General features: G+C 50.7%; 3 protein-coding genes across 10 annotated transcripts; 1 reads left to right on the forward strand and 2 right to left on the reverse strand.

The window, feature by feature from the left end:
* Positions 1-289: 289 nt before the first annotated feature.
* Positions 290-7,711, forward strand: PSMC3IP (PSMC3 interacting protein). Of its 3 annotated transcripts, XM_010968985.3 has the most exons (8): positions 1,718-2,583; positions 2,676-2,776; positions 2,970-3,059; positions 5,884-5,995; positions 6,440-6,585; positions 6,708-6,761; positions 6,895-6,954; positions 7,035-7,711. In XM_010968985.3, exons 1-8 carry the CDS (start codon positions 2,550-2,552, stop codon positions 7,089-7,091), a joined length of 654 nt encoding a protein of 217 aa, XP_010967287.1. In that variant the 5' UTR covers positions 1,718-2,549; the 3' UTR covers positions 7,092-7,711. The 3 variants fall into 3 exon arrangements, with proteins under 3 accessions (XP_045361853.1, XP_045361852.1, XP_010967287.1); XM_045505897.2 differs by having other exon boundaries at positions 290-2,583; positions 6,708-6,954; XM_045505896.2 differs by having other exon boundaries at positions 290-2,583; positions 6,895-7,711.
* Positions 7,305-15,030, reverse strand: MLX (MAX dimerization protein MLX). 5 transcript variants are annotated; one of them, XM_010968983.3, is made up of 8 exons: positions 14,058-14,736; positions 13,576-13,612; positions 12,994-13,083; positions 12,613-12,719; positions 12,252-12,351; positions 11,951-12,050; positions 11,407-11,608; positions 7,305-8,473 (listed from the first exon to the last, which is right to left on the reverse strand). In XM_010968983.3, the coding sequence occupies exons 1-8, from the start codon at positions 14,097-14,099 to the stop codon at positions 8,417-8,419; spliced, it is 735 nt and encodes a 244-aa protein (XP_010967285.1). In that variant the 5' UTR covers positions 14,100-14,736; the 3' UTR covers positions 7,305-8,416. The 5 variants fall into 5 exon arrangements, with proteins under 5 accessions (XP_010967285.1, XP_074199481.1, XP_010967286.1 ...); XM_074343380.1 differs by having other exon boundaries at positions 13,896-14,114; XM_010968984.3 differs by lacking the exon at positions 12,994-13,083 and having other exon boundaries at positions 14,058-15,030.
* Positions 15,031-15,060: 30 nt separating this feature from the next.
* On the reverse strand, positions 15,061-19,012 carry COASY (Coenzyme A synthase). Of its 2 annotated transcripts, none has more exons than XM_010968987.3 (10): positions 18,915-19,012; positions 17,813-18,520; positions 16,997-17,211; positions 16,613-16,744; positions 16,287-16,476; positions 16,138-16,202; positions 15,880-15,964; positions 15,603-15,700; positions 15,369-15,515; positions 15,061-15,269 (listed from the first exon to the last, which is right to left on the reverse strand). In XM_010968987.3, exons 2-10 carry the CDS (start codon positions 18,507-18,509, stop codon positions 15,210-15,212), a joined length of 1,689 nt encoding a protein of 562 aa, XP_010967289.1. In that variant the 5' UTR covers positions 18,510-18,520; positions 18,915-19,012; the 3' UTR covers positions 15,061-15,209. The 2 variants fall into 2 exon arrangements, with proteins under 2 accessions (XP_010967289.1, XP_010967290.1); XM_010968988.3 differs by lacking the exon at positions 18,915-19,012 and adding an exon at positions 18,654-18,849.
* Positions 19,013-25,785: the final 6,773 nt, after the last annotated feature.

Genomic DNA, 25,785 nt, shown 5'->3' on the forward strand with positions numbered 1-25,785 from the left:
TCTAGGTATGGGTGCTCAGTGGCCCTCACTGATAGATCCCTTCCCTTCTTTCATCATCTCCCTAGAGCTTCTAGTCAGGCAGCAGCTGGAAGAGTTACATTGTTATCCTCTTGTGCTAAGCCATGATTTGATCTGTCTTTTTCTAAGCAAGCTTGTCCTTTGGTTCTGCAGAGCAGGCCTGCTCCCTCTGCCCCAGCCCATCCTCATTTCTTGAGGCCTAACCCCCAGTGCTCCAAATTATTGTTTGTGAAATTTAAGAAATGTGAACGTGAGGTGGGAGTGGGCCTCTTCTGCATTACCTTGGGCCATGGGGTCAGCTGGCTGGGAGGGTGAGTGCCTCCATATCTCATGGTCTCACTGAATCTTTTAGAGCTGCCTGGTTATCTGTGGTGCTGCTAACCCCTGGCTCCATTTGCCTATCAGCCTGAGCAATGAGCAAAGCAATACCATACCATGCCCATTTCCATGTTCCTGTTCCTTCTGCTCCTCCTTTGGAGAAGCAATAATTCCATGGGCAGTGTCAGAGTAGCACTTTACAAACGGCTCAGTGGCATTCATCCCAGGAGCCACCAGCTCTTCTTGCACCAGCTATTGTCACTCCCTATTCAGCTCCTTTAATTTTATTTTCAACTGCTTCCCGATTTGGCAGGGCCTGTTGTAAGGATGAGCCCAGTTAGCAAGAATGTGTCTATAATCAGCAGAGCCCCCTGTAAAGGGGTATCTGTTCTGCCCCTAGTGAAATCATGTGAGAAAAAACTAAAAAATGGTAATTAGATCTAAACCTGTGCCTCCCCAGTCAAAGCTTAAGCCAGACTCTCCTATTCTCTTCCCCTCTGCATTAACCCTTTGCTGATCCTCAGGGACCACTCCCCCAACACCCCCATACCTGGGTGAGAGATGTTGGACAGAGCCCATTTTCATGTGCTGCAGGTGGGAGTGTGCATAATATGTTTGCTCTTGGTTGATGGACAGAGTAGAGGCCAGGGTGAAAATAGCCAACAATGAGACGGGAGAAGAACTAGGTGTCTAATTCATAGTCACTTCCCTTTGTGTGAAGTTAGGGTAATGGCCTCTCCCCACTTTAGGGTTCTCAGACAGACTGTGTACACCTCTCTTCTCGGAGCCCAGATGTCTTACAGGTGACCTCTGATGTGGAAAAAAAACAGGAGGTGTGGGGAAGGTGTGGGATTTTGTGTGTTTGCATGTGTGTGTGTAGCATCAGTTCTTGGGAGTTGGTAAGAGGGAGGGAAAGAAGGAGAGCAAAATCTTGGGAAGGTGTTTCCTGAATGTGCGGATCCTGCTCTGAATCTCCTTAGTCCTCCACTGTGAATTGGGATGGGGATGAGGGTGGGAGGGGTGCTGGAGAATAAATCTTGTATGAGAACAATCTTTAAGAGACATGTTGAATGGTATCTTACCCTTGATAGGTCTTCTCTTGTTAATCTGAGGTGTGATTAATTTGAGGAGGTGACAGCCTCAAAAGGGGAAGCCCTTTGTGAGGGATCTATCTGCCTGACCCTATTTTTCCTTTGTTGGTCAGAACAGTCACCATGGTGTGAGGCCACTTCCCCTCCCCAGGAAAGCTCAGACGTGCGTATAACTGGCACTCCTGGCTGCATCAAGCCTGCAGCTCCATCATTTTCAATTATATTGTCCCCTAAACACGTGAAGACAAGTACTGGTTTCAAAGGCTAGTGAGGTTTTAGGTAAGAGAAGGTTTTAAAAAGTAGCACCATGCCTGTCTGGATTGTTTGAGGGGCAGGAACAGCTGCTCTTTGGCCTTCGGCTGACCTCAGAAACTAGAAATACTTATTTCAGGTTTTGTCCCATTGGCCACTGTGGGCAGGAGTGGAAAGCACCTGCCAGGTGTTGCCATAAGATTGTCTCAGCCAAAAGGAAACTTTTCTGCAAACTTTGTGGCTTAAGAGCGGCCCCCTCCCGACCCTCCCTTCAACTACGGCATGTGTTGAGCGCCCCCTGTGTGCTGAGCTCGGTAACGGGCAATTAAGGGCCTCGTTATTCTTTCCAAGGCGCTTACGCGTTCTATTGGGTTTTCACAACCCCCTTCTGAAAGCACCTGTTCCTGTTTAACAAATGTTAAGACTAACCGACAGAAAGCCTCGGGCCATTGGACAGAACACGTCTCTGTGGGTAACTGGCCCTGTGACCTTGAGCAAGTCGCTTGCCCAGCAGATGATGCTGGATTTCTTCCCGTTCGAACACGGCCTAGCTCAAGGTCACGAGTGCTCAGCGCCCGCTGAAACTGGGTACCGAAACTTCAAGGCATGATTCCCTACAGTCTTGTTCTGAGGAGGGAAGGGAGAGGCTCGCAGCGCGCCCCAACCACCGCAGCAGAGACCCGGGCCGGATCCGGGTTCCCTAGCTCGTGGCGGACGTGAACTACAGTGCCCGGGGAGGTCCACTCTTCTCCTTGCCAAGGTTTCTCTCCGCCAATCACCGCTTGAGGCCCGCCCTGCCCCTCGCCGGAAGGAGACGTTGCCCGAGCAACTGCAACTTCCGGTTTTCAGAGTCTGGCGGCGCGAAAGGCCATGAGTAAAGGCCGGGCGGAAGCCGCGGCGGGAGGTAACGAGGCCGTGGGCGCGGGGAGACCCGGTAGGACGGAGGGCAGGGGTCGGTTGAGGGTCCCCCCCACCTGCCTTGTCTCTCTCGGTTAGCCCCCGGGATCTTGCTGAGGTACCTGCAGGAGCAGAACCGGCCCTACAGCGCTCAGGACGTGTTCGGGAACCTGCAGCGGGAACACGGACTGGGCAAGGCGGTGAGGACCCTCTCCTGGGATTCCCCACTTTGGGACCCCCTCCAATCAGCCCGGGCTCCTGGCCTCTCGAGGCTTCCATTCTAACCTTGGGCTTTTAAGGCTCTTTTAAGGTTCTTCCCCCATCACTGTTGAGATTCCTCCGCCCGGGCCGCAAGTCACTCCCCCGACGGCTCCGTCCCCTTCCCTCTGCCAGGCGGTGGTGAAGGCGCTAGAGCAGCTGGCCCAACAAGGCAAGATCAAAGAGAAGACGTATGGCAAGCAGAAGATATACTTTGCAGACCAGGTGAGGGAAACCTGTGCAGATTAGCACCTGTGTGACAGCACGGCATTAGGTGGATCCGTCCCTAGTATGAACTCTCTTTGGGAGAATTGAGGCATCCCGTGAAATTCACCATTGAAAGGGCCCGAGCCAAACTTGAATTCTAAGTATGTACTCCCCTTACTGTGATCCAAACTTCATGAGATTTCCAGACTTGAAATATGATAGATTTATGATAGAAATATGACAGAAGATCCCAAATTGTTGCTATCGAGATCCATTTACACTTGGAAGTTATTTCCAATCATCTAGATGAGAACCACCATCTGCCAAATTATTTTCCTTCTGTCTCCTACCCCCTCCATAAACACACATTAACTTTGTATCTCCAGCCCAGACCTCCACTTGGATGCCTTTCAGACCCTTCAGAATCAGTATTGCCAAAGCGGAATAGCTCATCTCTTCCCCTAAACTGGCTCCTCTTGCATTCTTTTCCCTTGTGGTATCACTCTTTCCCCAGGCCAGAGACTGAGGAGTTGTTCTTTATTTCCCTTACTTCACATACCTAGTCAGCCATCAAGTCCGGCTGTTTCTCCCATTCTTGACTGTCCTCTCCTTTTCATATGATGTCACTGCTCTAGTTCAGGTGTTCCTCATCTATTGCAGTAGCCTCCTAACTGATCTCCTGGCCTTGTCAAACACATCTTAAACATTGAAGCCAGAATGATCTATGTACATGCAAATCTAGCCTTGCCGTTTCCCTACTGAAAACTCTGGTGCTCCCTAGAACAGATAAAAGGTACCTGGAGATTTGGCCCTAGCTTGCCTCTAGCCTCCCCATCCCTATTATTTCTCCATCCATCAATATTAGACCATTTACATGTGTTTTACTCTTGTGTCCTTTGCCCGTTGTGTTTCCTCTGCTCAGAGGGTTTTTTTTTATATATATATTTTACAATATCACATTAAAAATTTTGTTTTGAGGGAAGTAATTAGGTTTATTTACTTAATGGAGGTTCTGGGGATTGAACCCAGGATCTCCTGCATGCTAAGTATGCACCCTACCAATTGAGCTATACCCTCCCCACTATAATGTCACATTTTAAAAATTGAAGTATAGTTGATGTACAATATTATGTTACAGGTATACAATATAGTGATTCACAAATTTTTAAAGGTTATATTCCATTTATAGTTACAATAAGATATTGGTTATATTCCCCATGTTGTACAATAAATCCTTATAGCTTATTTTATACCTGATAGTTTGTACCTCTTAATCCTCCACCTCCATCTTGTCCCTACCCCTTCCCTCTCCCCTGGTACCCACTAGTTCCTTCTCTACATCTGACTTTCTTTTCTGTTATATTCACTAGTTTGTTGTATTGTTTTAGATTCCACATGTAAGTGATATCTTACAGTATTTCTTTCTCTGACTTCTTTCTTTTAGCACAATGCCCTCCAAGTCCATCCATGCTGTACACCAGAAACTAGTACATTTTAAATCAACTATGCTTCAATTAAAAAGCAAACAACCAGCCAATCCACTTAAAATATATCTGCCCAGAGTTTTTGAGTCCTTTCTTCCTCTTTGCCCAGCTAACTCTTATTTAATCCCTTAGGATTTCAATAATTGCCTTCCTCAGGCACTTACCTCTTTTGAGGCATACTCATAATTTTCTTTACTTGTGTCCCTCATGAATCTGAAGCTCTTTCTAGGGAAGACCCCATTTCTCATTCATCCTTTTTTTTTTTTTGGAGGGGAGAGGTAATTAGGTTTATTTATCTTTAGAGGCAGTACTGGGGATTGAACCCAGGACCTTGTGCGTGCTAAGCATGCGCTCTACTGCTTGGGCTATACTGTCCCCCCTCATTCATCTTCCTTTACTCAGCCCCCCTACAGGATCTAAACATCCCAGAGACATTAAGTCCTCGGAGATATTAAATCCTCATTTAACTGAACCAAACCACCATCAAGGCTAATTTTCCTAAAATAGGTTTCACTATGTTATTCTTCTATTGATGATCCCTTAAAGGAGAAGTTGGCAGATTTTGTTTTTCTGCAAAAGGCCAGACATACATTTTCATGTTTTGCAGGCCAGATGGTCTCTTGTCCCAGCTACACAAGTGTCACAAGTACTCAAACCCGCCATTGTAGAGCAGAAGCAGCCATAGACATGTAAACGAATGGATGTGGCTGTGTTTCAATTAATTTTTTTCAAACACATGCATCTGGCAGGATTTGGCCTGCAGGCTGTAGTTTGCTGCCTTCTGCTCTAAAGGTTTCCCTCCCCTGAATGTAGAATCCAGACTGCCCAGGCTGGCATTCCAGCCTTTCCATCCTGCTTCCCATTGCCAACTGACAAGACCTCACTGAGCCCCAGCACAGGCCTTTTCTAGCCACTAGTCTCATGGGAGGGGCTCCTCAGACTTTCACTGGAGTCCCTCATCTAAATGCCCCCCACTGTGCCTCTGCACTTGTCCAGAGTCTTCCTGTTGTGGAAACCCATAATTAGGCATCATCACCTTGACAAAAATCTTTACTCCTTCAGCCCAGTGAGTGGTTTTACCAGCAAACTGAAAGGTATTTCTGTCCTATTCAGTATCCCGCCAACCTAGAAGCCTCTTGAGGACAAGCATCAGGTTTCAACTTGTTCTTTTATAGCTTTTTGTTGGGACCAGTACTAAACTGAATGATTTCTCAAAAGTACCCTCCCACTATTTTCCCAGGCCCTCTGGAGAGTTGGGGAGTCCCAGATTGAATGAATGTGAATGTTGCCTTCCCAGATGTGGGTTCCCATCCTGTGTGACTTATCAGTCTGCTTGTTTTTCCTTTTGTCTCTGGCAGGACCAGTTTGACATGGTCAGTGATGCTGACCTCCAAGGCCTGGATGCCAAAATCGTGGCCCTCACTGCTAACGTGCAGAGCTTGCAGCAGAGCTGCCGCCACATGGAGGCTGGTAGGACTGGGCAGCCCCTAGGATGGTGCCCCTAGTGTCAGTGTCAGGCCAGAGGTCAGGACTACTAAGTTAAGGATCTGTTGACTGCAGAGTTGTCTTTAATTAAAATAAATGTTTAACAACCAATGGCTTTTGAAGAGAAATAGGCAAGACATACATTTGCCTCCCCCACTATGATTGTCAGTATACGGTTCCCACACTTCACGTCCCTTATTCCTGCTTCTTTAACTGGCTACAGCTTACAGTCTGCTCAACTTCGTACCTCCCCCTACCCCCATTGTAGATGGAGAAAGAAAGAAAACTAGAAAGAACAAATAATTCTGTAAGCCTTAATCTCCAGAATATGGGATGCATTCTGGACCCTGTGTCTAGAACCCAGAGCAAGGTAGATGCCCGGTCACCTACCTCAGGGTGGCAAGTGACCTCAGGGAGGTGTGGTTTCAGAGCTGAAGGAGTTAACTAGTGCCCTGACCACACCGGAGATGCAGAAAGAGATCCAGGAGTTGAAGAAGGAATGTGCTGGCTACACTGAGAGACTGAAGAACATTAATGCAGCCACCAACCACGTGACTCCAGAAGAGAAAGAGCAGGTGGGTTGGGAGGGAGGGGTAACAGGGAGGGCTGCCTGTGCAGGCCCACAGTGAGGATGAGGGCTGACCCCACCAGCTGCTGTAGGGCTGAGGGGGTCAGAGGAATCTGTTTCCCCATCTAGGTGTACAGAGAGAGACAGAGGTACTGCAAGGAGTGGCGGAAGCGGAAGAGGATGGTGAGTGTGTGGGAGCTACAGGCAGGCCCAGAAAAATGGCAGCCACCAGAGAAACAGCTGCCCCCTATCACAGATCTCTCAGGCAGTGCCGAGTACTTCCCATCTGAAAAGGAGTGGTTTTGTTTCTTGGCAGGCAACAGAGCTGTCTGATGCAATCCTTGAAGGATACCCTAAGAGCAAGAAGCAGTTCTTTGTAAGTGGTGCTCTTCCTTCCTTGCTCCCCTGGGGTCTTCATCCAGGGAGGTCTCATTTGCTTGTCTCGCTGCCCCACAGGAGGAAGTTGGGATAGAGACGGATGAAGATCATAATGTCATGCTCCCAGACCCCTGAGAGGCCCTCCAGCAGGACTGGGAACAGAGATGCCCTGGGCTGGCCGCCTTGTTTAGGTCAGCTTTCTTGTTTCCTGCTGCTGTCCTCCTCTGAGCATACACCAGAGTGCTGGGTGGAAGGAGGGAGCACTGGTGGCCCCGAGGGGATGGTCACACTCATTTCATCATCCACGTTTTGACTGCTTGAGCTTAACACTTAGACTTGGAACAATGCTAAAGGAAAGCATTTAGCAATATTTATTGTAATATAATTTGATATAAAAATATTTAATTTCCTCTGGATAATCAAACCTCCTGGATATCAAACCTGAGGAAGGCAAAAGGGAGGTTGGGGGACAAGGGCAGAGAGAGGCTACCATGCATGGTATTCAAGGAGCTCAGGGCCTCACCCAGGACTCTCTTGGGCTCTAAACCCCAGGAGACCTTTAGAGTATCTTCTCTACACCTCTTCACCCCAGCCCAAATCCTGGGAGAAATGCAGGCAGCACTGAGATGGTGACGACCCAGATACACTTGACAAAAACGCTGAGAGTGGTCTTGAGGCATGTTAATTTTCCAAAATTGTAACTTTAGCAAAATTGCATTGTTGGTGTTTAAAAAAATAAAAACATTTAATATGTAGTGCTGTGCCACTCGGCTTTGCTGTGCAGTGCTACTGCCTGTGGGGACAGAGAGGGCAGGTGTGGGGGGTAGTCTGCTTCCCTCTACCGCCCAGAGTAGAAAAGAAGGGAGGCAGTGGAGTAGGAGATGAGGGCAGGAACCTGGCAGCCCTACCCTGAGCTGGCCAGCGAAAACTCTGGCCTCACCTTGGGCTGACCAGGCAACCCTAGCCTAGGCATGAAGCAACCTTTCCCCTTCGTGACTGTGGGGAGTATCTCCTCTTACTCCTTTCTTCCCAACCACCTACTGCCCAAATGGCCAAATTTGGGCTAAATGTTGCCCGAGAGACCAAAACAAGCAAACAGTAGTTGCCATATATGAGCAGAAATCTGAGGCTTAGAAAAAGGGGAGAAGCCAGGAGCTCTTTGGGTTGCCCAGAGCAGACACCAATCCCAAGGACTTTTATGAGGAGAGGGGAAGACTAGGTAGGTTTGAGATCTATGGTCAATATAATAAATTAATCAAAGCTTTCATAATAAAAACACCACAGCCCCATTGAAGATGGGGCTGTGGTGGGGTCAGTGGGAGCTGGGAAGCCAAATACCAAGGAGAAAGCAGCTGACTGGTGTATGGTGTCACAGTCCAGTCTCATAAGCCCAGTGGCTCCATGGCCAAGTAGGAGACTCAAGGCCTCTTGTTGGCTGTTCTGCAGGTTCCAAGAGCCGGTCAGTAAAGCTGGTTCTTCAATTGGTGCAGGACGCCAATCACAATCTCCCGTAGGGTCTGGCAGGGGCAGCAGAGGAAGAGAGAGATGATGCTCAGGGCATGGAGCTGCTCAGTGACACCTGCCCAGGCCAGGTGTGCTCTTTAGGTTACAGTTAAAAAAAAAAAAAAAAAAAAAAAAAAAGCCCCTGGGAAGCACTGATGTCTACAGCTTACTTTGCAATGCCCCTAGAACAGGATGGAGTCAGGGATGGAGAGATGCACAGCTACGTGATAAAGCAAATACAAAAAAGGTTAATGTGAGAATTTAGGTGTTGGGGAGGATATGAGTGTTCACTGTAAAATTCTCTCAATGCTACAGTATGTTTAAAGTGTTTCACAATAAAAAAGTTGGAAAGGAACAAGAAAAGGATGATCAGGAATAAGAAAAAGATGCCCACTCTGGCCACTTTTATTCAACACAGTTTTAGAAGTCTTAGCCACAGCTGCCCGAGAAGAAAAGGCAACAAAAGGAATCCGAATTGGAAAGGAAGAAGTAAAACTCACTGTTTGCAGGTGACGTGATACTATACATAGAAAATCCTAAAGATGGCACCAGAAAAGTGTTGGGGCCTAATCAGTGAATTTGGTAAAGTTGCAGGATACAAAGTTAATACACAGAAACCTGTTGCATTTCTATACACGAACAATGAAGAAGTATCAGAGATAAAGGAACAGTCCCATTTAACACGGCAGCAAAAAGAATAAAAAACGTAGGAATAAACCTACCTAAGGAAGCAAAAGTCCTGTACTCCAAAAACTGTAAGATACTGATGAAACAGTATGACACAAAGGGATGGAAAGATATACTGTGTTCTTAGATTGGAAAAATTAACATTGTTAAAATGACCATACTACCCAAGGTAATCTACAGATTCAATGCAATCCCATTCAAAATTCCAATGGTATTTTTTTCACAGAACTAGAACAAATCATTTACAAATTTGTATGGAAACACAAAAGATCCTGAGTAGCCAGAACAGTCTTTAAGAAGAGCAAAGCTGGAGGAATCACGGTCCCTGGCTTCAGACTACACTACAAAGCTATAGTAATCACAACAGTATGGTACTGGTGCAAAAAACAAGACCCATAGATCAATGGAACAGGATAGTGAGCCCACAAGTAAAAACCATGCACTTATGGTCAATTAATCTACGACAAAAGAGGCAAGAATATGCAATGGAGAAAAGCCAGTCTCCTCAAAAAATGGTGCTGGGAAAACTGGACAGCGACATGTAAAAGAATGAAATTAGAACACTCTAACATCACATACAAAAATAAACTCAAAATTGATTAAAGACCTAAACGTTAAGCCTGGATACTATAAAACTCCTAGAGGAAACCTCGCCAGAACACCCTTTGACATAAGTCATAGCAATATTTTTTGGATCCATTCCCTAAGGTAAAGGGAGTAAAAGCAAAAATAAACAAATGGGACCTAATTAAACTTAAAAGCTTTTGCACAGCAAAGGAAACTATCAACAAAACAAGAAGACAACCTACTGAATGGGAGGAAATATTTACAAATAATATGAGCAATAAGGGATTAATATCCAACATATATAAACAACTTATATAACTCAACATCAAGAAAAAAACTTGATTAAAAAATGGGCAGAAGAACTGAATAGACATTTTTCCAGAGAAAATACAGATGGCCAACAAGCATGTGAAAAGATGATGCTCAACATCACTAATCATCAGGGAAACTGAAATCAAAACCACAAGGAGATACCACCTCACACCAGAATATCATCAAAAAGAACATAAATAAATGTTGGCGAGGATGTGGAGAAATGGCACACTTGTACACTGTTGGTGGGAATGTAAATTGGTGCAGCCACCGTGGAAAATAGCATGGAGGTCTCTCAAAAAACTAAAAACAGAGTTACCATATGGTCCAGCAATTCCATCCTGTGTATACATCCAAAAAAAAAACAACAAAAACACTAATTCTAAATGATACATGCATCCCAACATTCCTATCAGCATTATTTACAATTGCCAAGATACAGAAGCAATCTAGGTGTCCATCAACAGACGAATGGATAAAGATGCAGTATGCACATACACAGACACTGTAACACCAGTCAGCCATCAAAAGGAACGAAATTTGCCATTTGCAGCAACATGGATGGACTTGCAGGACATTATGCTAAGTGGCAGACAAAGAAAGACAAACACTGTATGATTTTACTTACATGTGGAATCTAAAAAATACAACAAACTAGTGAATATAACAAAAAAGAAGCAGACTCACAGATACAGAGAATAAACTAGTGGTTACCAGCAGGGGAGGAGGGGCGACATAGAGGTGGAGAAGTGGGAGGTACAAACTACTGAGTGCAAGACACGCCACAGGGATGTATTGTACAACACAGGGAATATAGCCAATATTTTGTAATTACTGTAAATGGAGTGTAACCTTTAAAAACTATATTTAGAAAAATGTTAGGAAACAAAAAAATCTCAGCTACAAGTCTCAGAAAAAGTAACCAAGCCTCAAAAGCAGAAGACTCAGTGCAACCATTAACACACCCTCTATCACAAATAATCAGAAACCTGGAGGAAAAGTCCTTTAGCGAGCCTGTGGTTAGGGGCCAGGAATCTTTCCACAAACCCCAAGGAAGTCTGCTGCAAGTGATCAGGGCTTACAAGCTGGGCAAACGAGGAGGGCCTGAGGTGGCCACGATGCTAAACAAAGGCCAAGAGCCAGGCCTTACATGAGTGAGTGCTCAAACCATTCTTGCCAAATGAAACCTTAACAGGAAAATCTGGGTTAGAAAGCAAAGAGGGAAACAAGAATACAGACTTGTAGAAATACCCTCAAGAAACCTAAAAGCTGCTGCCCTATCTCTGAACAAACAATGGCTTGGGCCACTTTGCCTGAGGGGAGAGGGAAGACCCCCCCCCAACACACACACCCTAACCCTGCGCCCGCTGCTGCCCCATACCTGAGGCTTACAGTGCTCCTCTATCCAGCTGAAGACACAAGCCGACAGCTCCTGGAAGCTGGCCACGGAGATGGAGGCATTGAAGGACTGGAAGAGGGAGTCCATGATGCCTTGAAACACGTTGAACTTAACCTGGTCAGAGACCTGGTCCTCCCCCTCATGGGGGTTGTCCTGGTGTGCCTTCACAATCTGCTCATAGTTCCTGAAAGCGAGCAAGGGCTAAGGGGCCGCAGCAGCTCTACTGGCCCAGGAGGAGTAACAGCCTTACTCGTACTCCCTGGGGAAGGGGATTCCCAGAGATGTAGGTACTGCTTCTTGGTCCGAAGTGGTGACCTACCCTCTCCAACCTTCCTTTCATTAACCCAACAAGCATTTCCAGAGTATCTGCAATATTTGGAGGCAGAGTCCTGCCTCTTAAGTGGCCACCTGAGGGAGTGGCAGTATTATTTGATGTGGCCTTTGAACAAAGGGGAGGGTGTGAACTGAGGTTGGCCCCACAGTCCCCTAAGAAGCACTGGTTCCCCCAGCCCAGCATCCCCCTTACACTTTCATGATCTTTAGGGCCATGACGTCCTTGCGTAGTGTGGACACCTCCTCCTCCTGCTTTTTCTTCTCCTTATGCAAAAACTGGATGTAGTCAATGGCTGGGGTGGAGGTGGGAAGAGTGGATAAGCACAGAGGAAGACTTAACCAGAAGAACAAAGCTTATTTTGTTTCTCTGTCCCCCAGACCCCACCTCTCTCATTACAGCCACCCCACCAGGGCCAGGCTGAAAGCAAGTATAAGGTGCCAGCCTTCTCACAGCCCCCTGGGCTCCAACCCCTCCAGTGCTCTCCTGGCCATACTCTTCTGCAGAACGATGGCCTTGCTGAGCTTTTGGGAGCCAATGGAGAAGTCCTGCTGCTGGCAGGTGGGGACGATGGTCTGGAGGTCATCATAGCCTCTCTGTGGAGAGAGCAGGGGAAACAGGTTCCTTAACTGAGGATTAAGGCAAATGGGCACAAAGCTTTTCTTCCGTGACACAAAGTTCTATGCTCACACACTCAAAGGGGCCAGCAGGGAAGGAGGGAGATAGATGTTTATGTCCAGGGCCTAGACTAGCTGCCCCCAAGCCTGCTTGGGACTGCCTGACAGGGTCAGGGCAGAGTGGATCTAAAGTGCGCAGGGCCTCCCTGTGCTGCCTGAGGTGCAGGCCTCCCCAGTCACCTTGATGGCATCCCTCCTCTTCTGCTCGGCCTGCGTGTGTGCTCGCCGCCGCCGGTCCTTGTAGGACTCCTTGTAAGATTCCTGGTGGTAATCGCTGTCCTCGTCGTCTACCCTCGGAGTTAGGAGCAGGAAGAGGTCATTCTGGGGTCCTGTGGGGCCCAGCTAGCCCACTTTTCCCAGCTGGTTTGAAGAACCTCGTACCCAGGGATGGCAGATGAATACAAGAACCTAATAACCTAGATGAGGTGAAAGATGGAGACCCTGCATCTAGCGCTAGGGCTCCAGCGCCCCCATGTGGATGGCTGGAACTGCCCTGCCTAGGAAAGATCCTAGAACGATGGCATAGTTGGTCCCCCAGGTTAGGAGGATGTTGCTGCCTACCTGTGTTGGGGACAGAAGAGGCACTGGTGGAACCGATGCTATTAGCTCTGGACACTACACTCCCCTTGCGGGTGCTTTCTACAAAAAGCCCTGAAAAAGAGAGGCCCCAATCACTAAGAGGTAGTTTCAGGGAGAGGGGAAGGGGGCACTGCTAGGCTCTCGGATATCTGTAGGCACAATGGCTTCCTAAACCTTAAATGCTGACTTCTCCCCTCAACCCAAAAGCCAGCCAAACTGGGCACCCACTTCCTGTCGTGCCATGCCACAATACTCTCGTCCCTAGTGTCTACACTGCTCCACGGGCCTGCACTTATATCTCCTGGCTCACAAAGTGGCATCTGGACGTGATGATGGTGAGTGGCCAGCTGTCACTACTACCATCACTTCCCTGCTCCAGGGCAGAGAGAACTAGGTGTCACCCTTTGATGCTTCCTGCCCCTGTCCTCCAGCTTGCTGCTCAGAACCGCTCAGCTCAGGGACAGTGGACTGCTCAGGTGTGGCTGGCAAGGCCACGCTGATCTGTAAGGCTGAAGTGGGAGTGTCCCTCCCTCCAGAGCCGAAGACGGTGGGGGAGGCACTCACCGGGGTCCAGGCTGTTGTCGCTGTAGGCATACTCCACCTGCGGCACCGAGCAAGGGAGAAGCCCGTCAGACCTCTGGCCCTGCGCGCGGGTGTACACACACACACACACACGCACGCACGCACGCGCGCGCGCGCACACACACAAAAAACACACACACATCTGGGCTGCGCGGGCTATTGCAGGATTTCCCCAGAGCCAAGACTGGCTAGGCCGCAGGAGCGCTGACCCTCGGCAGGATGCCGTCCGCTCCCTCCACCCCCGCAACCCCCCAGCCCCATCCCCTCACACCCGCCCGCACACGCCTCAGTTGTCTTCCCACCTTGGCACACGCCGGGTGAGAGCTGTCTTCTCTGCAGCCCCGGGGCCCGGAGAGCGGGGGGAGCTCTAGGGACTGCAGGGAGTCCCCTCGTCTTCCGGACCCCCTACGTGCACGAGCCCGACCCGCCCTCCCCTCGCCGGCGTGCGCGCCCACGGGGCTTGCCTTGACCCAGGGGTCCTCTGGAGAGGCGCCCGGCTCCGTCATCTCCGACCCACCGAACCGGAAACCTGCCCGCGGGCGGGCCCCCTGCGGCGAGGAAGAGGCAAGGCGCACCCACGTGATCCAAACCCACCAACCCGCGGTTCAGAGGCGGAGGGCGGGGCGGAGTACTGAGCTTGCGCAGTCCGAAGGACACTCAATACCCCCGCCCCCAGCCGGTGGAGAGGGGTCCGGCCGGGCGTCACCGCTGTTGACGGCGGTCTCGGGGCCGTCTTCCGCGTCCGTCCTCGCCCTCTCTCAGGGTTGGTGTCCCTGCCGTTGCCACATGAAGCACATTTTGTGAAACGTGTATCTCCTCAAAAGGCTTTTCTGCAATGTCGCAGATAGTTGCGCGCACGCGCACTGCCGGCTGGCTGCCGGGGCGAGTTTCCCGGACTTGAGTCCTGGCCACCCTGTCCGATCCTGCGGGGCTACAAGCTCTGTGAGGCCAGTGGCCCAGCGTGGCTTGTTGAAGGCTGCTCCTCCAACACCTAGCCCAGAGTCTGGCAGGATACTTGTGGAACAACGTTTTCAAAGAGCCTGTTAGCCAAGTTATTCTTTGTAGATAAGGAAACCGAGGTACCTGTAAAGTCCAGAACTTGTCCAGAAGCACACAGCTAGTCAGTAGGGGCAAGGCTGGCCTCAGTCTGACTAGCATGGCAAAAGCCATGCTCTTAGCCACTGCACCCCCGGCTTCCAGCTTAGGCCTGAGCCCTGTACTTGGGGCTCAAGGGTCGCAAAGATAACCAGAGGTACTGGAGCAGGAAGCAGACACCATACAGGCAGGACCTGGTAACATTCACCTTTAATTCTGTTACAAGCTTCAGTGTTTGCCCTGGCCCGAGCCCACCATGGGTACCACAGACCTGTGAAAGAGTGAGGATGGAACACCAGGGGAGGCCTGCTCCTCCCAGAGCCACATCGTCAATGTCGGTCAAACACCAGCAAGCCGGGTAGTCTTCTGTGTCCAGCAGGCCCAGCCCTGCCCTGTCCTGCTTAGCTCAGAGCCCTCTAGGCTCAAGCTAGGGTGAGCTTCAAGGCCCCCATTTGTCCTCACTGCTGGATCTCTTGTCCACTTCAGGGGCCAATGTGGCCCCACAGAGAACTCATTGTCAGTCATGGGCCTGATGGTGTCTCAGAGATGCGCTTCTGCAGGAGGGCCCAGGCTTTCTCCACCTTTGGGGCAGGCCAGAAAAGGTGGGAAGAAAAGAGGACAGGATCAGTCAGGTACTCCCTGGAGACTCCCCACAACCCAGCCTTTCCCAGGGCTCCAACCTGGCGCTGGGTGACTTGTGGCTCCCATAGGGTGCTCAGCACCACATGGCTCTGGTCCACAAGCTCCTGCCCACTCATCTGGCTCTGCAGCCGGCTTTGAGCCGCAGCCTCACTCAGGCCATCCCTCTCCACAATGCGTCGGATAGCCTGGGCAGACGAGGTATTTGTCAGCCCGCTGGCTCACAGCTGGATGTGGTCTGCAGTGGGGGTGGAATGGGGGTGGGGTCCAGATACCTCGGTCTCAGGGATGACAACGGTCCACACCTCATGCACCATGTTCTTCCAGCCGGCTTCAAGCAACACGGCAGCATCAATCACGCACACATGCTTTCCTGTGGGGAGACCCCAGTCACAGCCAGCAGCCCCCTGCCACTTGCTACCAGTCAGAGGGTCAAGGAAACATAATCCCAGGGAAAGTGCATGGTCTGGTCTGGTTTGGGGTGGGGAAGCTCCTGGGGGAGAATCTGCTTAACAGTTTCCCAGGGCTGCTCTCCACATCCTCTCCACTTACCCTCAGCCACAGCCTGATCCATCTCCTCCCTGGCCAGCTTTGCGATAACCGGCCACATAATGTCAGTGAGTATCTTCAGCTGCTTCTGAGGAGGGGAACAGCAGGGGTGGGCAGACCTTACCTTCCTTCAGAGATGGAGCCAGCCCGAGGAGAACAGTAGTGGAAACTGGGATTCCGGGCCAGACTAGAGAGATCCGCTGGGTCCCAACCTCTGGGTCTAGCGGCAGCTGCAGAGCCCTTGGAAAGGTGTGTGTTTACCTTGTTCCCGAACACCCGGCTGCCTAGGACCTTCCTGTTGATAATGCCATCTTTATGGAGAATATCTGGATGACAGAGACAGAGAACTAGGTAAGGGGGCCAGGTCATCTCCTCACTTCAGGCCACCTCCAGCCCTCCCCTGTAATTACCTGTTCCAAAGGCTTCCACAACCGGCTCATAGGCAGGACCGCCTGGGGCATAGGCCCGATGGCCCAGGTGGTCACTGTCGATGACATAGGCCCCCAGGCCCTTTAGCCGCTGAGCTATTGAGCTCTTCCCAGAGCCACTGATGCCCGTCAGCCCAATCACGTAGAGACCTGGGGGGAGCTCTGGCCTCTTCTAGGGGTAGATAAGAGGGAGCACAGTTACTAGGGTCCCCAGACTCAGGCTTGAGGCTGAACCCTTCAGTCTCTCCTCTCCAGCATTCCGGCCCACCCACACCGGTGGGGGGAGGTGGTGAGAAAGGCGGGCTTACATGCGGAGGCCGGAGCAGGTTTCCCAGCATCTGTTGGCGGAAGCTGGAGGAGCTGACTTTGTCCTCTTCGTTTTCCTTGTTGTTTAGGTCCTTCAGCAGCTGGATCTGGTACAAGGTGAGCTCCTCCAGGTCCTGAGGTAAGGAAGAGTGAGGAGAGGGAAGGAGGGGTGAGACGAAGCTAGACAAACCTGTCGCCTTACCCTTCCCTGCCTACCCCAGAGGTAGGGCTTGCCTCTGAGGGCAGGCTGGGAACCAGTTCCAACTTGCCTCTTCCCACCACTTTGAGCCCCCTCTTCCCTCCTCTGGGGTCATGGTACTTCCAATAGCCCCCAGTGGCCTTCCCCGTCCCATCCACTCCCTCTACCAGTCTCCCTCAGGGGTTACATTCTCAAGGCGGAAGCGGTTGACGGCCATCCCCCCACGATAGGTCTCCTCGCTGACCACCAGGAACTCCAGAGAGGGGTCAGAGCCAGCGGGCCCATAGGGGTCCAGCAGGGGGATGAAATCGAAAGCCAAGGAGGGCTTGATGTCCACCAGGAACTCACTCAGACGTTCCACGCGTTCTGAGTAGGGTTGGAGCAGCTCAGGGAGCACCTTGCCTGGGGAAGGAGCCCAGAAAAACAGTGAGATCTTTTTACTGGGGAGGAAGAGTGTGGACCAGTTGGGGGAAGACTGTCCCTAAGCATCCTATCTCCAGAGGGGAGGTAGGGGCAGGGAGAAAGGGGTAAGCTGGGAAGTCGTCTGTGATGGGGGAGCTGTGAGGAGGAGGCAGCAGGCACAATAGTCCTACAAGGGCTGGTACGTGTGCAGAGAATTAGCAGTGCCAGTAGGCATCAGAGTCAGACGGAGAATTCCAAGAACCGTGCCATCCACAAGGCCCCTCTGACGGTCTCTGGCACTGTAATCTGCAATTTATTCATCCATTTATTCCCAGGAACTCAAACTTTAGGATTCACCGTGTGGAGAACTTGTTAAAAGTGCAGATTCCTTGGCTCCACATTTGGGGGATTCTGATTGAGTGGTGACTAGACCAACACACCTAGAAAGCTGCATTTCTTACTTTAACAAAATTCCCTTAGCACCAAGGGAGTGCCAGGCACTGTGACATTTGGGAGGGGTGGGAAGTAATGCATGGCCCCACCCTTCCTCAATCTTGGCCTGGGGGAGGGTTAAGACTGCCCTAATCAGAGTCCCACTCACTCTTCAACAAGTCTTTGTCTGCTACTCCCACCACAAGCTGCTCCTGGGCCAGAATGCACGCGACACTGAGTAACACTTTGTGGGCATTGTGCAGGCGGTCAAAGGTGCCACCTACAGCCCCGCGGTGGTAGCCACGCACTGGCTGCTTTGCAGACCTGGCCACGGGGGAGGTTGGCCTGATGGCGGAGGGTAAGGGGACATCCAGGGACTCCACGGGCAGTACTGCAGGCTCATAATCAGGGTAGAGCAGAACCGAAGACAGCTGCGGACAACAGCTGTAACAGCTGGTGGCATAACGCTCTAGCTGTTGCTTAACCGGGTTATACTGGCTTCCATCCAGGGTCTGGAAGTCAGTCAGCACCACTTCCGGCGGGTGGGCCAGGTTCTGGACTGAGCTGGGCTGGGGAGGCAGAAAACTCTTGGTTCGGATATTGGTCAGCAGAACTCTGACGTCCAGGTGCCTGTGGACGTCGGCGCCAGCGTAGAGGTGCGTGATGAAATCGATGACTTCAAACGTGGCCTGCACCGGGCTGGACTGGGGCTGAGCCGAGCCCTCCAGGCTCATGCCCGGCTGCAGGTGTACATAGAGCGTGTGATTCACCAGCCGGGCTGCCGAGGTCAGGATGGAGGCCAGGCGAGGGGCCAAGGAGGCCAGCGGTCTCGTCAGCACCAGGAGGCCCGACCGGAAAACGGCCATGCTGCCCAGGCCTGCAGACAGTCAGGGAGAGGAGGCGAGGGTGACTGTGTGGCACGAGGCTGAAGCCGAAGACTGTAGGGGGATTCGGACCCAAGACAGGGGACCTGGAGCAGGGACGGGATGTCAGTGCGGATCGAGAGGAACCCGGGGGAAGAGACAGGGCCTGGGAATCGGCGCCTCTAGGCTGTGCTCTAAGTCTCGGTTTTATCATCTCTCAGATGGAGCAGTAAATTCGCTGAACTGAATCAAAATCCTGGGAAGGGGAAACTGGACAGGAGCCCCTGAGCCATAGGACTGGGGATCCAGAAATCCTGGGCACTCTTGCTGAGCGGCAGCAAGATGTTCAAGGAATCGGAGGAGGGGACTAAAGGGGGACTGTCAGGCTCGGGTCGGTCTCCTACTTACTGAGACCTCCCGGCTTTGGTTCTGCTTGTACCACGGCGGAGGTTTCTCCAGCTGCGACCCGTTAACACTAGTTCCGGAGCTGCGACTCCGAACTACGGAACCCGAGAAAGGGAGAAAATCTCAACTTCGCGTCGGTGAGGGATTCTCGCGAGATTCTACATGGGGTGGGGCGCGTCTCGCTGATGCGAAAGAGTCGAGACTTGAGAGATGCGTGAGAACTAATTTTCAGACCGCACCCTGACTGGGACTGGGCGGAGTAGGGGAGGGCCCGTTTCGCGGATTCCCTTCAGGCTCTGAGAAAAGAGATCCAGATCTCCTAGGAAACAGTGGCAAAGGCAGAACTAACACCTGACTTTCCTTGCTAATAAAGCATGGGGACATGGGGACGGAGAGGGGTTATAGAGTAGCCCTTAAATTAGGACTCGGCGTCCCCAGAGCCCTCCTGGCGCTCTCCCAGTTTAGGATCCTTCTGTGGGAGGTCACAGGACAACTCTGTCCATGTCCCCATTTCACAGATGGAAAAATTGAGGTCCTGTATGTTCCAAGGGCATGTAGGGAGGTAGGGACAGAGGCCATATGTCATGGCTCCCGTGCAGTGCTCTCCACATCACCCAGAAGCAGTGATACACCGGTATTTCGGAGAGAGGAGGAGAGGGAGTGCTCTGAGTGTGAACTCAGTAGAGCTGGCAGAGGATAGGGGTGAGGATGGGAGACAGTGGCAAGGGTTTACGGTGAGGCTAATAAGTGCTGGAGAGGATGGAATTGTAGTCTCAGAGGGGAGCGAAGCCCGGTTGCCATCAGGAAATATTTCAGGTAAATTGTCCATGGAGGTCCCAAAAGAGAGGGGAACAAGATTCCAATAATATGCTGTGGTGTATTTTCCTAACTAAATGAATGCTCACTTTTATACTTAATGTTGTGGTCTTTTTGTATTCCTAAAGAGGTCTCCCTAAAATGTATAAGCCTCTGGCCCCACAGAACCTGGATCTGGCCCTGAAGTTAAGGATGGAAGAGTTTTAGTGCCACAAAGTCCTTGAGACCAGGCTTCTTGCAGAGACATCTCAAATTGGGCTTTAAAGAGAGGACCCAGTTTGAAGAAGCAAACTGCAAAGGCTGTCAGGAAATTCCCTGAAACATCTGGACACACAGTCTCACATGCCCACAGAGTCACTACTAGAGGAGGTCATTTAGAGGACGTAACCACCAGTTGGCTCTTGAGCTGGACATGGGCAGTTGGAGGCTCTTTGCCGTTCCCCTGTCCTTGGAATGTAGCCTGCCCACAATTCCCACAGTGGGAGCTGTTTCGAGGACACAGCCTTAGCAGGGAGGGTATAGCTTAGTGGTAGAGTTCATGCCTAGCATGCACGAGGTCCTGGGTTCAATCTCCAGTACTTCCATTTAAAAATAATGATAAATAAATAAACAAACCTAATTCCTGTGCTCCCCCAAACCCACCAAAAAAAAAAAAAAAAAAAAAAAGGACAGCCTTGAGAGCAATATGTTGTTGAGACCAATTGGCCGGTATCCATGACTGAAGCTATTTAAGGGCTCTATAGATACTTGAAGATTCTGGTGGGCAGGCTGGTGCAGAGATCTACTTGTCTTGTGGCTGCCAAGGACAAGCTTCATATGTAAATTCTCTTACTTATTGAACCTGCCACCTACTAATCTGGAGTAGTGGCCTCTTTATTCAATCTCTCTTTGCCCTCTGTGTACAGGGCCAGTTTACCAATCAAAAGTTGGCAAACTGGCTAGAAGACTGAAGAAATGGGCCTTGGGAAAGAGGCACTTGCATGGGAAACCCTGGGCAACTTAGGCTGGTCTAATGCACTAGTTCAAGGAACTGCGCACAGTGTGCCGTGGCAGAGATGGGAGATGAATGTCTGCAAACCTGGCTGGTCGCTGCTGTGGGCAGGTCACTGGCCACTGATGCCCAATTAGAGGCTGAAACTCAAGTTAGAAAGTCAGAAGATGAGCTGAGTGTATATAAGAACATGCAATGTCCCCTGCTCCACTAACTTCGGGGCTGGCAGGCGAGGTTGGAAAGCAGGATGAGTTGGAGACCTTACCATGCCATTTTGCAAAACTAGGAGGTCACAAACTGTCTCGAATTAAGGTCCAAGCACTTGTGATAAAGCCTGAATGGATGGTAAGTGGAGGAATCCCTGGGAAAATAAGGAGAGGGAAGAGGAGGGTGTTATGGTGATTGATGGTGAAATAGACAAAGCCCCCCATCGGATCCCTGATACAAAGGAAAGCAAAAACCCAGCAACAGCGATCCCAACCAGCAGGTCAGCCCCCAATTCACGAAACGTTCATGGTGGCAGAATAAACATCCACTGAGATCCTTGATACTGCTCCCAAATTCCAGCAAAAGGCCAGGGAAAGTACCCAAGCATGGTTAGTGTAGCTATGGGATGAGGGCAGGAGGGTGGCACTTCTGACTGGGCAGAGAAAATGAGCAACATCACTACACAGCTTGTCCTCCTGTAGCATCTGCATAGGACTTGGGGGTTCAAAGTCCTCACTCCCTTATAGATTGGATTGTTCTAGCCTGCAGGAAGGCTTGGCCCAATGTGGGGGTCTCTCCGGGCATGTAGGACCCTGGAAATCTATAGAGGAAGTAAAACAACTTCTTAGGGAGTTGAGGCTTAGACAGGCCATTTGTGCCCCTGTCTTTGAAGGCCCTGATCAGGCCACATTCACTGCAGGAATGAAAGCCAAGATAATCCAGTCCACTCCCATCACCTGGTACCAGAGGCCAATATCCATGCCAGGCACAGTCACGGGACACGAAATTTCTGATGTTGGGCAATCCATTGCTGATTTGGAGGAAACCAACAAATCCTGGCCTGCGGGAGAGACCCAAGACAGAGAGGGAGTTGGAAAAGCCAAAGGGCTCTCCCAAAGGGTTGTAAAAGATTTGGTAAAAGTAACCTGGAAGCAAATGTGTTTTGACCTCATTGCTTCCAGGACCCCACTTGAAAAAATAAACCAGCAATCTGGTACCGTGTTGGTCGGCCTGTAGAAAGCTTTAAAACTCGAACAACAATTTAGACTTGCCCCACCTGCCCCTACCATCCCTGATGGCCCTCCTGCTCCAGCAGAGACCTCAGGGATACAGTCCTTTTCAGGGTGGGTGCTTCCCACCCATTCAGGTATAGGATGCAGGCCAAGATTGCCTCCAGGTGGGAACCATTGCAGGCAATCACAGGCCTCGTGTTGCGCTCACTACTCGCTGATCTTCCAGAAATTAACAAAAGGTGGCAGCTCTGGTGGTCACTGGAGCCCGATGGACTCTAGTACATGGTCACCCTCAGAGGTTTTCTGGCACCCTTGGCACCACTGAATTATGGAGGGTAAATTGTTATAGTAAGGAAGGTCCTTTTGACACAGCAAATTGGTTGTTCTCCCTGCCCCCCAACACCCCAAGAATATGAGGTTTTTATCACTCCAATACCAGAGAACGTATTGGGTATCAACATCCTACAAGATCAAAAACTCTGCAAACCTCTGTCGGTGAGTTCCGCCCCCTAGTTAAGTAATCAAAGCAGTGATGGGGGGAAACATCAACTGGGAATAAGCCTGCCACCCCTGGGGAAGAGCGGTAACTGTCAAACAATGTGAATTGCCTGGGTGGATGGGGCTTAAGGGAAGAGAAGAAACTACCCCAAGACTGTAGTGAGTGGGAATTGCCCACAGTGCTTTTAACAGCCCGGTATGGCTGTAGAAAAAGCCAGATGACTCATGGACTAGGGAGAACTGAACAAAGTCGTGCCCCCATGCCTGTGGCTGTGCCCAGTGATGCCACCATCTTTGATGCCTTGGCTGCTGTCCTAGGAATGTACCTTGCTGTACTGGATTTAGCAAATGCTTTTTTCACTATGCACCTGGCCACTGAGTCACAAGATCAATTTGCCTTCATGTGGGACGGGCAACAATGGACCTTTCAAGTCCTTCCCTAACGCTATCTGTGCAGTCCCATCGCACGCCATGGGATGGGAGCCCGAGACCTGTCCCTGTTCTCCTTCCCCACATCAGTAAGATGGGCCTGTTACACTGATGCTGTAATGTTGACATGTGAAGACTTGTCTCTGCTGCAGGACAGTCTGCAGGCTTTGCTGGAACATCTGTGAGGGAGAGGTTGAGTGGCAAACCCTCAGAAAATTCCAGGCCCAGGCACCACCGTAAGGTTTTTGGTGTGGGTAAGACACACATTGTCACAGAAGCTGTGATTGATAAGGTACAAGCCTCTCCAGCCGCTAAGAATGTGAAAGAGAAGCAAGCCTTTGGAGGATTGAGGCTTTGGAGGACTTTATTCCCACCTGGCACAGTGCCCCCACCCCTGACAAGGCCTGGTAAAGAGGGGGCACATGTGGGATGGGGGATCAGAGCAGCAAGCCACCTTTGAGAAGGCGAAATACTAATGAAGCAGATCAAAGCTTCGGACATCTCCCAGGTGGGGCTACCGTTTGAGTTAGATGTGTCTGTGACTACGGAAGAGACGGGTTGGGCATGGTGGCAGAGACAGCAGAAGAAGAGAGGACCCCTAGGATTTTAGTCCTAGCTCCAGAAGGGGATAGAAACCTGATTTACCCCCAGAGCTCCCAGTAGTGTGCACAGCACTCCACCAGGTAGAGCCTCTCTCGAAGGAACAGCATTTCATGATAGGAAATTCCTTTCCTATCAAGGGATGGGTTGAGTACATGTTCTATCAGCCCACCTCTGCCATTGTTCAACCCCCTCGTTGACTAAGTGGCCTATTTACAACAGAGGGGCACCCTGTCTGCCAGCCCACTACCTCTAGAATTTCAAGTGCTAATAGGCCCTGAAGACTATGTAGATCTCCAAATGCCCCCGCCTGTATACCTGTGGTGGGCCCTGCTGCCTGTGGAGAGGCGGGGGTAGGGTGGAGCAGGCAGTGGATCCCCGATGATGCCTTGTGTACAGATGAGTGTAGCTGGGGCAACTGACCCACATGGACTGCAGTTGCTATTCTGCCCAACACTGACACCATCTGGATGGAAACAGGAACAAACTGCAGCAGCCAGTGGGCTGAGCTGAGAACCGTTTGGCTGATCATCATCACTCATGAGCCCTAGCTGTTACCCCTTTGCGCTAACAGTTGGGCTGTTCTAAAGGGATTAATCTTATGGCTTAGACAAGGGGAAGTGGAGGGATAGATGATCATAAATAAGCCCTTTGTAGGGTCAAGATGTGTGAAAAGACAATTGAGTTTGTCTCCAAGAGTCTGAGGCAGTCCTCACTGTCTTCCATATCCTGGCTCACAGGGTGCTGACATTCCCTGGCCATCAGGAAGCTGATACGCTAGCCTGGGTACAAGCCCTAGCAACTGACACTTGAGTAGATACAGCAGATTGGGTGCATAGAAAGAGCAGCCAATGTGGAGCCCAGGTCGGATGGTGGGTTGCCAAGGATGCCTGATTGCCCTTGAAATACGGTGACTTGTTTAATGCAGAACCTATGTGTTCTAAACAGTGCCCAAGGCAACTGCCAAAGGAGTCTAGGGGCATCCGTCAGCATTCCCAACCAGTGAGAGATTAGATGTTGAAACATACTGGGAATAGAACTTGCATCATTAAAGGAGGGGAGATGGTGGGAGTCCTGGTCTGGAATATCCTGCCTCCTGTCCATCTCCTCATGCCTGACAGTGCTGCCTCCCCAGAAACGTGTGGTAGGCACAAGCAGGTCAAGTTCCTAAAGCTGCCACCTCCCTCTCCTCAAGGCCAGGTGGGCACGTTCTGTTTTCCACTACTACAATCATTTGGCCACTGTCTTTGTTCCCGCCATTGACCTGGAGGATGTTATAGCACACACAGATGCCCTTACTAACTACACCCAGCAAGCCTTAAATGATAATGAACAAAGCCTGTCCTCAGGTCCCTAATGCAAAAGCTACCCTCCAACAGAGGATGCCCTTGGACATTATTACTGCCTTGCAAAAGGTCACCTGTGCCATTAGCCAGTGTTGTGTGTTCATACCTGACGAGTCAGCTAATGTATTTTCTTTATTAAGTCCCCTCGTGGGGCACCCCTACCGTTTTTCTCTGCCTGCAACCTCCCCACATAGTCTGTAGCTCCATTGCTCCTCCAGCACCCAACCTTAAAGGAAGTTAGAAGGAGATTGGCTCTGCAACTCCAGCTCCTTCCACTAGCTTCCCCTTCCAGAAGGAGGCCAGAAAACTGGGCAGATTCGTCAGGCCTGGAGCCTCAGCTAGACCTCCTGGTGAGAGGCAGCTCCAGGGCTGCACCTCTCCTGCTGAATGTTATCTAGGGCAGTGGGCAAGGATGGGGGTGAGTGGGGCTGTCTCCTTTTGGCTCATTTAGCCTTGTTTCCTCTTTACACATCTGACTTCCCTTTGGGAACACAATTACAATAGTAATACCACCAGCAGTAATAATAATAGCTTGCGCCTGCTATTAAGACTTCTATACTAGCTCTTTTGGGCATTATCTCAATTAATCCTCATCATACTCTGACAGGAATTATATCCATTGTACAGATAAGAAAACCGACTCCGAAAGGGGAAGGACATTGCCTAAGGTCCTGTGACTCGTGGGAGCCAAGTCACAAGCTGACTCTCCCCGCACCCAAGTCCGCCTAACTCCTACTGCTGCAGACGCCCCTCTAGAATCCAGGGGCCACTCTTGTGTCTGCCCTGCGGGGAACTTGAGACGTGACCCTGGGCTAGCTCATTCCCTCTCTCGGCCTTGGTTTCTGCAGGTTTAACCCGGACTAACACGATCTATCCTGATCACCCACCCTCTGACAGTGCAGTGCAGTCAGGAGCCCCTTTCCACCCCCCAAAACCGCACACCTCTCGGAGCGGCAAAGGAGAGCGCGGGAGAC

Source organism: Camelus bactrianus, chromosome 16 (assembly GCF_048773025.1).
Source record: "Camelus bactrianus isolate YW-2024 breed Bactrian camel chromosome 16, ASM4877302v1, whole genome shotgun sequence".
NCBI classification, from domain to species: domain Eukaryota; kingdom Metazoa; phylum Chordata; class Mammalia; order Artiodactyla; family Camelidae; genus Camelus; species Camelus bactrianus.

What these genes read in the sequence shown, in the direction of transcription:
- MLX (XM_074343380.1), bottom strand. Translation starts at nt 14,099, where the DNA reads ATGACGGAGCCGGGCGCCTCTCCAGAGGACCCCTGGGTCAAGGCAAGC. An exon ending in GGCCATCGTTCTGCAGAAGA is followed by an intron (nt 12,051 to 12,251) that starts GTATGGCCAGGA and finishes CCTCCACCCCAG; the next exon opens with CCATTGACTACATCCAGTTT. An exon ending in AGGAGCACTGTAAGCCTCAG is followed by an intron (nt 8,474 to 11,406) that starts GTATGGGGCAGC and finishes TGCCCCTGCCAG; the next exon opens with ACCCTACGGGAGATTGTGAT.
- COASY (XM_010968988.3), bottom strand. Translation starts at nt 18,720, where the DNA reads ATGATAAAACCGAGACTTAGAGCACAGCCTAGAGGCGCCGATTCCCAG. An exon ending in AGACAAAGACTTGTTGAAGA is followed by an intron (nt 17,212 to 17,812) that starts GTGAGTGGGACT and finishes CTCCTTCCCCAG; the next exon opens with GCAAGGTGCTCCCTGAGCTG. An exon ending in GGATCAGGCTGTGGCTGAGG is followed by an intron (nt 15,701 to 15,879) that starts GTAAGTGGAGAG and finishes GTCTCCCCACAG; the next exon opens with GAAAGCATGTGTGCGTGATT.
- PSMC3IP (XM_045505896.2), top strand. Translation starts at nt 2,550, where the DNA reads ATGAGTAAAGGCCGGGCGGAAGCCGCGGCGGGAG. An exon ending in AGATATACTTTGCAGACCAG is followed by an intron (nt 3,060 to 5,883) that starts GTGAGGGAAACC and finishes TGTCTCTGGCAG; the next exon opens with GACCAGTTTGACATGGTCAG. An exon ending in CTGCCGCCACATGGAGGCTG is followed by an intron (nt 5,996 to 6,439) that starts GTAGGACTGGGC and finishes GTGTGGTTTCAG; the next exon opens with AGCTGAAGGAGTTAACTAGT.